At 40.6% G+C, this 12782-nt stretch overlaps 1 protein-coding gene across 1 annotated transcript in view; it reads left to right on the top strand.

Annotated features, from left to right (window-relative positions):
• Positions 1–12782, top strand: part of LOC139949437 (uncharacterized) — a 94434-nt gene that overhangs the window by 25585 nt on the left and 56067 nt on the right. Inside the window, exons 5-6 of the mRNA XM_071947766.1 lie at positions 8493–11695; positions 12145–12388. Of these exons, the coding sequence (XP_071803867.1) occupies positions 8493–11695; positions 12145–12388 (3447 nt within the window). The remainder of the gene's footprint in view (positions 1–8492; positions 11696–12144; positions 12389–12782) is intronic.

Below are 12782 nucleotides of genomic sequence, written 5' to 3' on the forward strand. Positions count from 1 at the left end.
TTATAAAAGTATAGCTGGATAAGTTTTGAGATGTGCCCCCTTTCATCATATCAAAAGTTGACAGTACAATCTCCAGTCTTCCATTATTAGGCTGTGTAAAAATCGTGCCTGCAGGAAGTCCAGGCTTTTGTGGCTCTTTTGTAAACATGGTATGTCACAGGTCACATCATCTATAATGGTAAAACCCAAATGAATATTCTTTATTCCCAATGCAAATTTAACATACTAATTGGTCTTGCTGGCCAGTCACTGAAACAATGTAAACCAAACCTTGAAAGCCATTATCTTGTTTAAAAAACGCAGGATGTGAAGTTAAAACACAATTGAATGTTTAGGACTACTCCCTTGATTCTACTCTTGTGTCCCTCAACATACTTAAGATGCCAAAGAGGTCATAGGCCTAGCCTAATAGGATTGTTATTGCTTCCCATGTACTTCAGCTTGTGTGTTTATTGTCAAGAAAGCTCAAGATAACATTCCAGTGGTAGTAGCTTGATGGCTGTTTTAAAATTGAAGGTAGCTGTTGGTTTAGCAGCCTACAGCAGCTTTCGATAGTGGTAAGCATTTTGAGAAACTTTTCACTTTGTTATGCCTCAAAATTTGAATCTGAGAAGCATTACTGCAGTAAGGTTTCTCAGATTGTGTATTCTGATTAGGGATTATTCTTCCTCTGTGAACATTTTCGCTCCAGATTGTCAGTGATATTTTTGAAATGAACGTGTCACATGTTAGTTTTATTGTGGACATCTACATTTATGGGATTAAAACAATCAAACGGTACAGACCAATGCTGATTCTTCTGTATTGTCATTCCAGTCTATAGTTTTCAACAACAAAATCGTTAGAACAATTGGTGGTTCCATACATGAGGAGGTTGATATCTTTCAAACAGTGAACAACAGTAGTTCTTCAGGCATTGTTTTAGCATTTTTGGGTAAAAATTATTGCTGTTGTTTTTTCAGCCAAAACAAAGTATTTGTGAGTTTTGTGAGACTGGTTTGTCATTCATGGTGTAATGATAGTAAGGTTTTTCTATATATAGTAAAAGGTATCTACTTGGGTTGAGGGAAATAAACATTGGTACTACTAGAATATTTCAAATGATAGCAATGCAAGGTCATGAGTACTATTGTATGCAGTTATGGAGTGGTAAGAAATGAGGTCACTCACTCTGTGCACCCCATGGGACTTGATGGAGTGACCTGAAGAGTTGGTACCTCCTTGTGGCCAAGTGGTTAAGATCATCGAATTCAAACTCTGGTGTTTCTGATCAGCAGAGTGTGGGTTCGAATACCAAGCCGTGACACTTGTGTCCTTAAGCAAGACACATAACCATTGCTTCATCCTTCGGATAGGACGTTGTGTAAAAGAGAAGGGGTTCACCCCAGTGTTCCTGGCTGTGGCTGCTGCATGCGGCGTAGCACCTTGTAAACCCTTAGAAGGTGCTAACTAATTGGGTCTCAAAATTCATCACTGCAATAACCTATATTTCTGAAAATTTGTATATACTCAGCGCCTTGAGTACCTTTTTTGGTAGATACATGTACGTGTGCTATTTAAGACTTCTTTATTATTATACTCAAAATGACAAACATGTGTAAATTTGATATCAATTCGAAGTTGCAAGTTAATAATGGAAGAAAAACACCATTTTCACATGAAATTGTGTGCTTTCAGATGCTTGATTTCGGGACAGTGTTTGTCGATTTGCTTGGGTGGATCAGGCCCTTATTCCCCTGGTCACCCCCATATAGACTAGTGTGAATCATAGAGTGTGGTGTGAACATAGCTTCTGTGTATGTTTTGATGCATTGTTCATTTTGTGGTCACCTTAGGTCATGTGCCATTCACTGTCTCATGAAAAACATCCTGTTACTTATCCCTCATTAACACAGAATTCATGTCTGGCTCATTACCCATCTGTTATTGACAGTTATTATCGTTAGCTGCAAATGAACCAACTTCATTGTTAAGATAAACCACGGATGGACAAACCATAGAGGTGTAGAGTAAGGATAAACTAACAGATCACAGTTAGGTTAAACAGCGGATTAAAGACACAATAGGTAAAGCTAGGACCCAGGATTTGTGGTTTGACTTCTGAGTCCCCAAGGGCATTTTTTATTAGGTCTTATGTGCAAACCGGTTTTATGTAAGATTTGCTGTTGCACATGGCTAATATTTTTGCCCAACAACACAGCACTTTGTTAGAGATTTAGACCAATCCAACAGGTGAGTTTTGTGTGCTGTGCAAGCTGAGTCTTTTTAACCATATCTAATTTTTTTAAAATTCTCAACATCATTTGTAGGTTTTAACTCGTGCTGGCTCTTTGTAGGCCTCTTGTTTGTTTAAATCATTTGTTTGGGATGCGTGTGAATGTGATTTGTTCGCATCTGAACAAAATCTTTTGCCTCTGGTCGATATTATCATTCTTCCTACCACTTTAGTCTGATAACCAATTTTTTGCCCTTGGAAAAATCTTTAAAATTGTGATTTAATAGCCTGAACAGTCTATTAAAGCCTTCACCATGTACATGTAGGTCAGCCATTGTACCCAATCAAATTTTCCCACTTTTTTTCCCCAAGGACCAAATATCATGGCTGTATTATTATTATTTTTTGATTATTTTGGAACTTTTGAATATATTTATTGTTTAGAGTATGGTCACAATGAAACCCCTACTAGCCTAAATAAAGAAAAGACAGCGAACGTTTTCTTTTGAGAAATTATGGCCGGAATGTCTTATCTTGAACAGACTGGAACCCTGGCCTTGCTGATAATCTTCTTGCAGATAAAAAAGACAAGGTCTGGATTCTGGGAGTACACAATATAACCCCAGAAAAGGGGAGATTTTCATTATCTCTGAATGAAAACAGGCCAAGGGGTTTGAAATAACTCCATGGAAAATCGGGCCTTGAGGTGGACATGCACGAAGGCCATGGAGGTAATGGCATAGTTAGGCCTACCTGGTGCAAGAATTTCTTAAGAGAGCAAGGACTAGTAAAATCATGGAGCTATAAAACAAAGCGCATTCATGTTGCGTCTATTTTATGAACAGAAGGCTTTTCCGCGGGTATCCTTGATCCTGTGTTTTGTGATAGGCGATGGAAGAATTCAAGTTTTCTTCAATCCTAAGTTGCTATTGGTGAGCAGCGCAGAGCGGGGAATCACGATAGTTGAGTGATATTCGATAAGAACGATGGTTCATGCATCAAGACTACTCTTCACTGGGTCCCTCTCGGCCTTTTGGACCGCTACAAATATTCCTCTAGGGCAGCAATGCTCTTGGAACATCAAGTTTTTCTGATGAAAGAGCCATTTCCAAAATTTGAAAATGGTTCTGTTCTTTCAAAGTTATGACTTTCCAGACCAAAAGACGCTAGTGTTATCAGCGATCAGTGATTACAATGTTTGAAGTTCCATATTTATGAAATTTTAACGGAGAATTTCATATCCTGTTAAAAAGTTCTGTATGAGTGTAACTTGTCTCTATGGGATTGGTCTATGTAAAAGCTGAGAAAATGATGTATTATTTGAGGATATATGATGACTGTTATGACATGTGTTTCCTTCCATTGGTGATGCATAGAGAGACCAAGCATCTCTAAGGTCAAACTGTAGACGCAAAGATTACAGGCTTGCAAACTCCTTGGGGGTTCAGCTGATTTCCTCGCCTTTCTCAGGTTTTTGTGCCATTGAAAAATGATAATAACTTGTTTTATATGTAGCGTTTTACCTACAATCTTAAGGGCAAAACCCTGGAAAAACTACTAGGCCTATTTATTACGGGTAAACTTGCAGATCTACAACTGTGTGTACACACAGTACACTCTGTGGGCTGTGGGAGGATTATTTGCTCTGCATAGAGCCATTGTGGTCTTGATATCTTGAACAGTATACTTTGCTCTCCAGACGAGCAGAGAATACTGTTGAGATCACTAGGTAGTTTTAAGTAGAAATACTTGAATACTCACAAGTCAACAGTAAATACAGATTAAGATTTTAAGTATGATTGAACGTTTCAGGCTGTGACCACATGAGTGTTGTTTCTGACAAGGTTATTTTAGAATTTAGTAAAATTTGTTGAATGGCTCTCTTGGTATTTTATAATGACTTTGTAAATGCTTTTTTTGAGATAATAAATTGACAACATGCTCTTCTCAAATTAACTTTTAATGTCTGAATGATTTAACATAGAAGGTATCATTAGCTGTTGCAAACTGCTTTACCAACCAAAAGGAGCTATGGTATAAATGCCAAAACAGTCAGTGGTTTGATGTTTCAACCTTTGCACCAGGAGAGTCTCTCTCAATTCAAAATGGAGAACAAATAACTTGCAAATAATTGTGCAGATTTTGACGATTTGACTCCCGGATCCATTACATGGTATTCATGTATTTATTTACAATACCTCATCTGCTACTGTGCTAAAGTCAGCCATGCATGTTCAGGCTCTGTGATTACAGCTACAGATATATGGTGGTGTACCCAGAATAAAGCACTTTTCAAGAGGTGAAGCCATAAAGGGGTGTGTTGTGTGTTGACCCCTCTGACCGCAGTGTTCTTTCAGACTCCCACTGGTAGAAGGATCACCCCTCTGACAGGGAAAGTCTTTTCAAAGTGATATCCCCCTTTGAAGTTTGAATGGACTTGCCCCACAAAGTGAAGCAGTTCAGGGTTGACTGAGCCAAGGGGGTGAAATCATAAACAAATAGGTGAAAACTTTCAAGGGTGTTGGGAGAATGGTGGCAGACTTGTAACAAAAGTTAGTTTATTAGGAAGTCTGAGATTTGATCAACTAGTGTCAACGAGGGATCGACAGTTTCATAAAAGGTGTGTACTGAGATGAAGTATGGCATTTAGCAGTATATGTCATTGGTATTGCTTTATGTGGTTGAATACTCTGCATAGTTGCATAGCATGTGGTACTGGTGTTACTATTATTATGCAGTAGTCTAGTGTAGTTGTGGATAACCACAAGGCGGATAGGCACAAGGCAGCTCTTGCTCTGTGGTGATATTGGAAGAAAATACTTGTGTGCACATCGACCAAGGAAGTTTTCTGTATTATCAGCCCGAGTGTCAGTTACCACCCTGTTTAGTGTTTGGATTCATTTCTGTTCGTAAGTATCTGCTGTCTATGATAAGGCAACTCTTGCTTTGTGACACTGGACAAAAATACTTCGAGTGCACATCGACCAAGAAAGTTTTCTGTACAGCCTGGGCATCATTAACCACCCTGTGTAGTGTTTGGATGAATTGCTGTTAGTAATGTATTTGTCCTGTCAATTGGAGAAGGCAGCTCTTGCTCTGTGATACTGGAAGAAAATACTTGTGTGCACATCGCCCAAGGAAGTTTTCTGTATTATCAGCCGGAGTGTCAGTTACCACCCTGTTTATGTGTTTGGATTTACTGATGTACTTGTACTCTGCTGTCTAGGATCTTAGGCAAAGCTTGCTCTGTGATACTGGAAGAAATTACTTGTGACTTGCGTGCAATAACGACGCAACATCCAAGGAAGTTTTCTCTACTTAAAAGCCGGAGCATCATTGGATTTATTCCTGTTCTTATGTTTTTGTTGTTGTGGTATAGACTGTACTGAGTATTTTGTGTTGCATTTGAAAGGAGAGCAAAAGGTAAGCACTGATGTAAAAGACTGTTCAGTCTAATAGGATGTTAGAAATGACAGGACAAATAGCTGTCATGTAACTCACTTCTGGTTCTGGTAAAATACTGCATGATTGTCATAAATTGGGATGTACACAACATGCAGGGGCCAATTTCATAGAGCTGCTTAAGCAAAAAACGTGCTTAAGCACAAAAATAGCTCGCTTGTTTTACACATGTCACTGACCAAAATGTCATGCCATATACATTGCTTGTGACTGGTATTTAGCTGTTGTTTACTGAGCATAACAATTGAGTGGAGTCTTGGCCGGTTATCTGATTTTACTAAGCAAGGATTCTTTTGCTTAAGCAAAATTTTGTGCTTAAGCAGCTCTATGAAATTGGGCCCAGGTGACTGAGCAGCAATGTTTACATCAAGTTGGCCACCCCTGATAATGTTAATTATGTTTACATAAACAGTGACCAATTTCAAGGCTTCACAGATTGTTGAACCTTGATTTACAATCCTTTATTTTTTAAGAATACACTAGGCCTCTACAGTTTGTTACAGGTGTGCAACTTTTACGCTGATCAGCTGATTTCCTCTTTTTTTCTTTCAAAACCTTGCCATATAAAAAACTGGAAATTACTGTACAATACAAAGTGTATGACCATTTCATCTTCTTTTTGCAAATACAAAGTTGCATGTCTGTTCCATGTTGAGTTGGGAAGTCATTTCAACCGTCGGGCTAGGTTTGTGTTTTGATGTTGTTTTTTCAATGTACTTGGATGTTTGATGCATGCATTTGAAATTGTAATAAGAACTTCTCTAGGCCTATGGCCCACTTACTTACTGTAGTACTTGACTAAAACAGTTCCTGTGGGGTCACACTCATTACATGTACGTAGGCCCTGTTCCTGTACCCAGTACTTTTATTAGTTTGAAAGGAGCCGCATCTTCTTTTTCAAACAAGTGTTATGAGACCACAAGAACGTTTCACTGTAAATTCATTAATATTGACCCATTTAACCTGAATTTTTCATCACTTAGTCTTCAGCCCTTTTCCCAATATAGAGCCGGCCATTTCCCGGGAAATGAACTTCTGGGAAAATCCCGGGAGTTTTAAACCCCACTGCCACCCCAGCAACTGTTCCACTATCCCAGTTTGGTAAATCCCGGGAGTACTATTTCCCAGGAATATGCACAGTCCTTTCACGCTTTTTCCCTGGAAAAAAAAAAAATAAGTTATTTCCCGGGAGTTTTTTTGCAGTGTGAAAGATCTTGACCAAAGGTGCCCGGGATTTTCCTAGGAAATAACTATAGTGTGAAAAGGGTATTGGTCTTGCCATTTTGGAAGTCATTGTCCCCATGTGTCGGCACAGTGTAACATTTTAGGGGATGTAACATATTAACGCTTTAAAACCATACTATTTGCATACAGTGTGCAAGTTGACTCCCTAAATGGCGAGCTTGGCAGTAGCCATGTGTGTGAGGAACCATGGCAGGAGGGAAATGAACGCAGTTCTACTAGTGTAGGGGGGGGGGGGGTCAATAATGTTTTGCACCATATTGCTCTTCTAAATTCTATGAGACATTTCTTAACTAACAGCAGAGCATATTTTTTTGACAGTCCTGAGTGAAATGTTCTCTTTAATTATGCAATAACATCGTATGACATGAACTTTGAGCCAAACCAGCTGTGTTTGAAATATCCAGACTACTGTCCTGATTATTCAAGGCAAAATTGCCTACAGGGCTCAGGCAATGCTTCCTTGGCAAGCAGTAGTTAACAACAACATGGGTTGGCTCGCAGGCTTTGGATTGAAGCCAAGTCAACTGTTTGGTTATTTCATAGTTATTTAGGGCAGGAATTTTTGAAGACTTTGATTTTTTTTGAGATTGGGTTTCGATTATATTTGGAGCATCAGTGACTAACCAGGCATGACATTCCGCTTACTTAAGTTTTAATTGTGATATGTTTTGCCCTTGGAGAAATCTGTAAAATTGTGATCAAATAGCTGGAAAAAAAACTTAAAGGCAGTGGACACTTTTGGTAATTATTCACAATAATTATTAGCATAAAACCTTTCTTGGTGACGAGTAATGGGGAGAGGTTGATTGTATAAAACATTGTGAGAAACAGCTCCCTCTGAAGTGACATAGTTTTCGACAAAGAAGTAATTTTCCACGAATTTGATTTCGAGACCTCAGATTTAGAACTTGAGGTCTCGAAATCAACCATCTAAATGCATTGAGCTCAAATTTTCACAAGTTAGTTATTTTATCTATATGTTGAGATACACCAACTGTGAAGGCTAGTCTTTGACAATTACCAGTAGTGTCCACTGCCTTTAAGGGTAAAAACTATTGTAGGCTACTTGTAAGTTGGCCCTTGTACTTAATGAATTTGTCCTAACATTTGATCAGAGTTAGTTGAAATTGCTAACCAATGTCATAAATCAATCATTTGGACTCATTAATTGTTCACTTGTGATTTGCAATTGAGACCAAAAACTGTGTGGCCCTGTGATCTTTATTTTCTGTTTTACAACTACTTTTGTTTTTGTTTTTTGTTAAGGTTGCTAGTGACTGGTCAGCACATAATTTTCACAACTACCTTTTTTAAAGTTGCTAAGTGACTGGTCAGCACATAATTTTCAAAGTAACTTTTTTTTTCAATCATTTTAGTTTTGCTTGACATCAATGCTGATGCTTGAAACTTTCCATTGGAATGTAAACATACTTTATGTTGTTTTTTGCTTCAAAATGAAATACTTTCAACAATTTAGTTTTGTTTTCAAGACCTCTTTGCTGGTGCCTAAAACTTTTGCTTCTCATTTGAACGTTACCTTACATTATTTTGGTGTGTGTCTTCATTGCAGGTGAGCAGCAAGACCCCACTCTATGTGTGACATCTCTGAAAGCCAAGTTCCGCAAAGAACAAGAAAGCAGCAGCCCAAACCCTGATCTGCCCGACAAAAATCAAAACGTCCGCCAGAAACGTCGATTTAGGTGGCCTCCCACGACCGATAATCTATCTCATAGTGATGAGACGTTGAAGTCTCAAGACTGTGATCCATATAGTGATCTAACAGATTCCTGCTTTGAATCAAATGAGAAGGATAAGAGTTTATCTCGGCAGAGCACTTTTGATTCAGAAGAGTCTTTTGATGCTCAACGTCTATCTGCAGTAGTACCAGAGGAAATACAAGTTAACCATACAGTTAAAGGAATAACTTCTAAAGTACCTGTGCCCTGTAAGCGTGCAAGTGTACCAGATCCTACTAGAATTAAAAACGAGCTGAATGTGACAAGTAACCATCATGTAAACAATAGTGTGGTGCTTGACTCTTCATCTACGTCACCTAAGGACAATACTGTAGGAGACAATCTTACCATAAACACATTTACTTCAGATGCACAGGATTTCAAACTAGAAGGCGAGAGTAAGGGTTATTCCGACGCAGAGACTGCCCCAGATGTTGTGTCTGGTGCCGACGCCACACATGTTTTCTCTGATATCAGCGCATCGTCTACTCTGAAATTGAAACCGGACAGGTTGCCTAGAATTCCAAGGAGGAGTGTTGCTCGCCAGAACTCCCCTCCAGGTGTTCTTGATGTGAAGACCGTTGCTTCACTGCTGCCAAGAAACAGGAGCTCCGCCGAGGAGAGTGCTCTAGCACATATCATACAACTTGAGGCTTATCGGCCTGGCTTGAATCACATCCTCCTAGCTGATGAAATTAATGGACTCACTGGGGAACAGGACAGCGGAGTCTTTGATCTATCCTTGGTCCACCAGGAGGACTGTGATAGCATTGAAGGTAGAGAGAGTCTAAGGGACTTGAGTGCCAGGAACCTCACGCCAGAACAACAGAGGAAATTTAGTCCCCCCGCTCCGTCTGAGCCAGCTCAGTTTTCAGATTTTGTAGAGGAGCAGGCAATAGAAACAAGTGAAGACTATGCAAGTAGTTTATGTATTCCTTCGTGTTTATTGAGTGATTTACCTTTGTTTCCTGGTTTGGAGTTGTCCGAACAACCCAGTGTGCAAGTCTGGAACAGAACCTTTGAATGTGATCAGAAACACAAGAACAGTGTGAACGAGCCACATTGTTTTGAGAACTTGTCAAAAGAAATCTTGCCAGAAGCAGTACAAAAGGATATCTTTCCTGAAGTCTCTGTTGAGAGTCATTTGGTGCTCGATAAACCCAATCTACTTGGAGAAAGCTCTGAAGATATAGAAGGACCATATGATTTGATTACAGCATTGACAGATTCAGCTGAAGTCATTTGTGATCAGAGCGACACTATGGGGAAGAAATCACAGTCACTTTCCAAAGGGAAGCAGGCGTCCCACATGATCTACTCCAGAGAAGAATTCGCTGAGGAGTACGCCTCACCCAAGAGAAGCAAATCTTTGGACAAAAAAGGAAGTACCAAAAAGATCAAAGGGAAAGGAAAAGAGAGGAAGAGACTCCTATCTGATCCGTCTCAGGGTACCACAGACTTCTTTATATCGGCACCCATCCTCCAAACCAAGGAGGAAACTGTTAGTTCCAAGAGACACACAATAGGTGCATCGCCAACCGCAACCCAGGAAGCCGGTACAGACACCCGAGAATTACTCAGGGATAATGAACTACCGGGAGGTGATGAGACAAAGCGCTTGCAGCCGCGTACTTTGTTAGCTGCTGACAACGAATCAAATAACAACCACGACCACCCGCACAAGAAGAGGCTAGCACACAGCCGGGGTGGCGGTATCTCCCCAGAGATTGTACCTAGTAAGACAACTCTCTTTCAGCAGCAGGTCACGAAGACCTCCCCGGAGGTCATTGCAGACACCCTCGAAGAGAGGAGCTTCTCGACAGGTCCTAGAGAAGTGGATTTAATCACTGGAGCTCCACTTATCAAACCTAAACGCCTGAGTCTGACAAACCAATTGCAGAAACAAGGTAGCGCTGATAAGTCCGATGTCATCGTGCAACAGAACGGCGGCTCCACTTCAGCTTTGATGAAAGGAGATCTGTGTGAGCGCAAGACAGAAATTGCAGTTGAGAGGCAAGTTCTTCTAAAACAAGCTGCCAAGAGTTCAACTCCACATCTAGGGAAAGCGGTGAGCAGTACTGAAGCTGGTCAGCAAAACTCTCGGCCTAAATTGCAACAGCAGCTTAGCGTGGATTCGTCGAGCCCTTATACAGTCATCACCAGGATCATTGACGGGGAGGAGGAACTCATCTTGGGTGCCTTGCCTCTCCAAGAGATGGAATCTCCAAGAAATATCGACAGCACCCCTCCAGCGGCAATACCTCCAAGAAAACCTGACAGGCAACTCTCTGCGGGAAAGAAGTTCCGCCATTATGCATGCATAGAGCCAGTTGGTCAACCTGTACAGGTGTTCGCACCTGAACAGAAGTTGGAATCATCTTCTTCGAAATTACCGTCCGACAGCCAAGATAAAAATGAACTGATCCTAAAGGAATCCCTTGATCCAGTGTCTGCAGCAGTCACACCTTGTCTTCCTGAAATTGAAGACTTTGATACAACTCCAGTGAAACAGACACCACCACTCATTATAACTAGTCCCCCATTTGAAGAAGACACCCTTTCAACGACCGAGGGGAGCTACCCAGACTCTCCACATACTGCATCCCCTCAATGTATCCAGAGCTCACTAGAGAGCAAAAGAGACGTCCAAAGCCCAACAGCAACAGCTCCAGTTGTGGAGTTAAGCCGTACTAGGGTTGACTCTTGCACGGACACAGCCTCGACTGTTTCCATCCCGCCTCAGTCGCCCCCTGACTTAGACTACCATGACCTCTTGCAGCATCGCAACAATCGGACCCCGTCCGAACACTCACTTGAGACTTTCTCTGAGCCCTCTATAAATATCAGCTTTGATGGGACCGAGGAGCAGACAGTCTCCGAGCAGCAGATGGTGACTGTCTCTCTAGGGATGATGCCGGAGCCACAGACGGCCAAGATGACGATAATCAATGATGAGATTCAGGAGATGATCAGTACTGATGTTAACCAGGAGCAAGACTCGGCTGGGGTGGAGCAAATAAAGCCTTCTCCTTCAGAGGTGAGTTCACAAAATTGGTGGGATCATTATGACGGTTGCGCCACAAACTGACAAATGGGTTGAAAATCACAAAAGTCGACTAATCAATTCTGTAAAAACTCTTGATATATTATTACTGTCAACATCTTCAGCAAGTTTCAGGTTGAACGAATTATTTTTCACAAAACGTTTGCAATCAGTACGTTTGCAATAATTACGTCGATAGCGCCATGAACTTACATTAACAAATAGATTTTGCACAAATTCCTGATTATTATGCATTACTGTTAAAATTTTCAGCAAGTTTCAGGTGTTAAAAAAATATTTTGTTTTTAAATAAAAAACAGTCAACTTCAACTGCAATTTTTTTTCAAAATCCTTTCTACCAAGGCCCACTTGCCTTCATGTGACTTTCTGAACATTGTTTGTTGCGCAAAATGAGTTCAAAATTTTCTCATCTACTAAACCAGGTCGAACATGCATCAGTACCCTTGCAATCAACCCAGGCAGTAAGACTGCGGGCAGAAGTCCCGTCCGTCTCCAGTCGGGACGAAGATGAAGCAGATGGTGACAATGAGGAGGATGAGGACAGGGGAGTCTATGATGCAAGCTACAGATACTCAGACTGGATATACGTTGGTAATAACCAGGAACTTACCATGATGACCAGGCAACTCGAGGAGCAAGCTGCTAAACCACAAAGTTTACGTACAGGTATGTTAGTAAGAATTAACTATGAATATTGGTATACTTGTGGGTACAACCACGTAGTGAATTGTCTTCGAGACCACACCGGCTCTTTTCAGAGCCAACACTCTCTCAAACTGTCAAACCCACAAGTTTACTATTATAGCTTTTCATCAGGCAAAGCTTCAAACATGATTTAGGTTTGTAAGCTTCTACGATACGCTACCTAACTGTAGCAGCAGCTTTTACAGTAAAAACAGCTTTGTGAAATTGGGCAACTAATTTAGGGCAAAAGGGGACTACGGCTCAATGGGAAGAACTTAGAATCTTACAACAGTTACTCGGATTCCCTGTTTAAAATCTCTTACATTTTATTCATAGCTTACACGTTTGCTAATTGTCAAATACCTATGCTCTCACG

The sequence above is a fragment of the Asterias amurensis genome, chromosome 17 (genome assembly GCF_032118995.1).
Source record: "Asterias amurensis chromosome 17, ASM3211899v1".
Taxonomy (NCBI): Eukaryota; Metazoa; Echinodermata; class Asteroidea; order Forcipulatida; family Asteriidae; genus Asterias; species Asterias amurensis.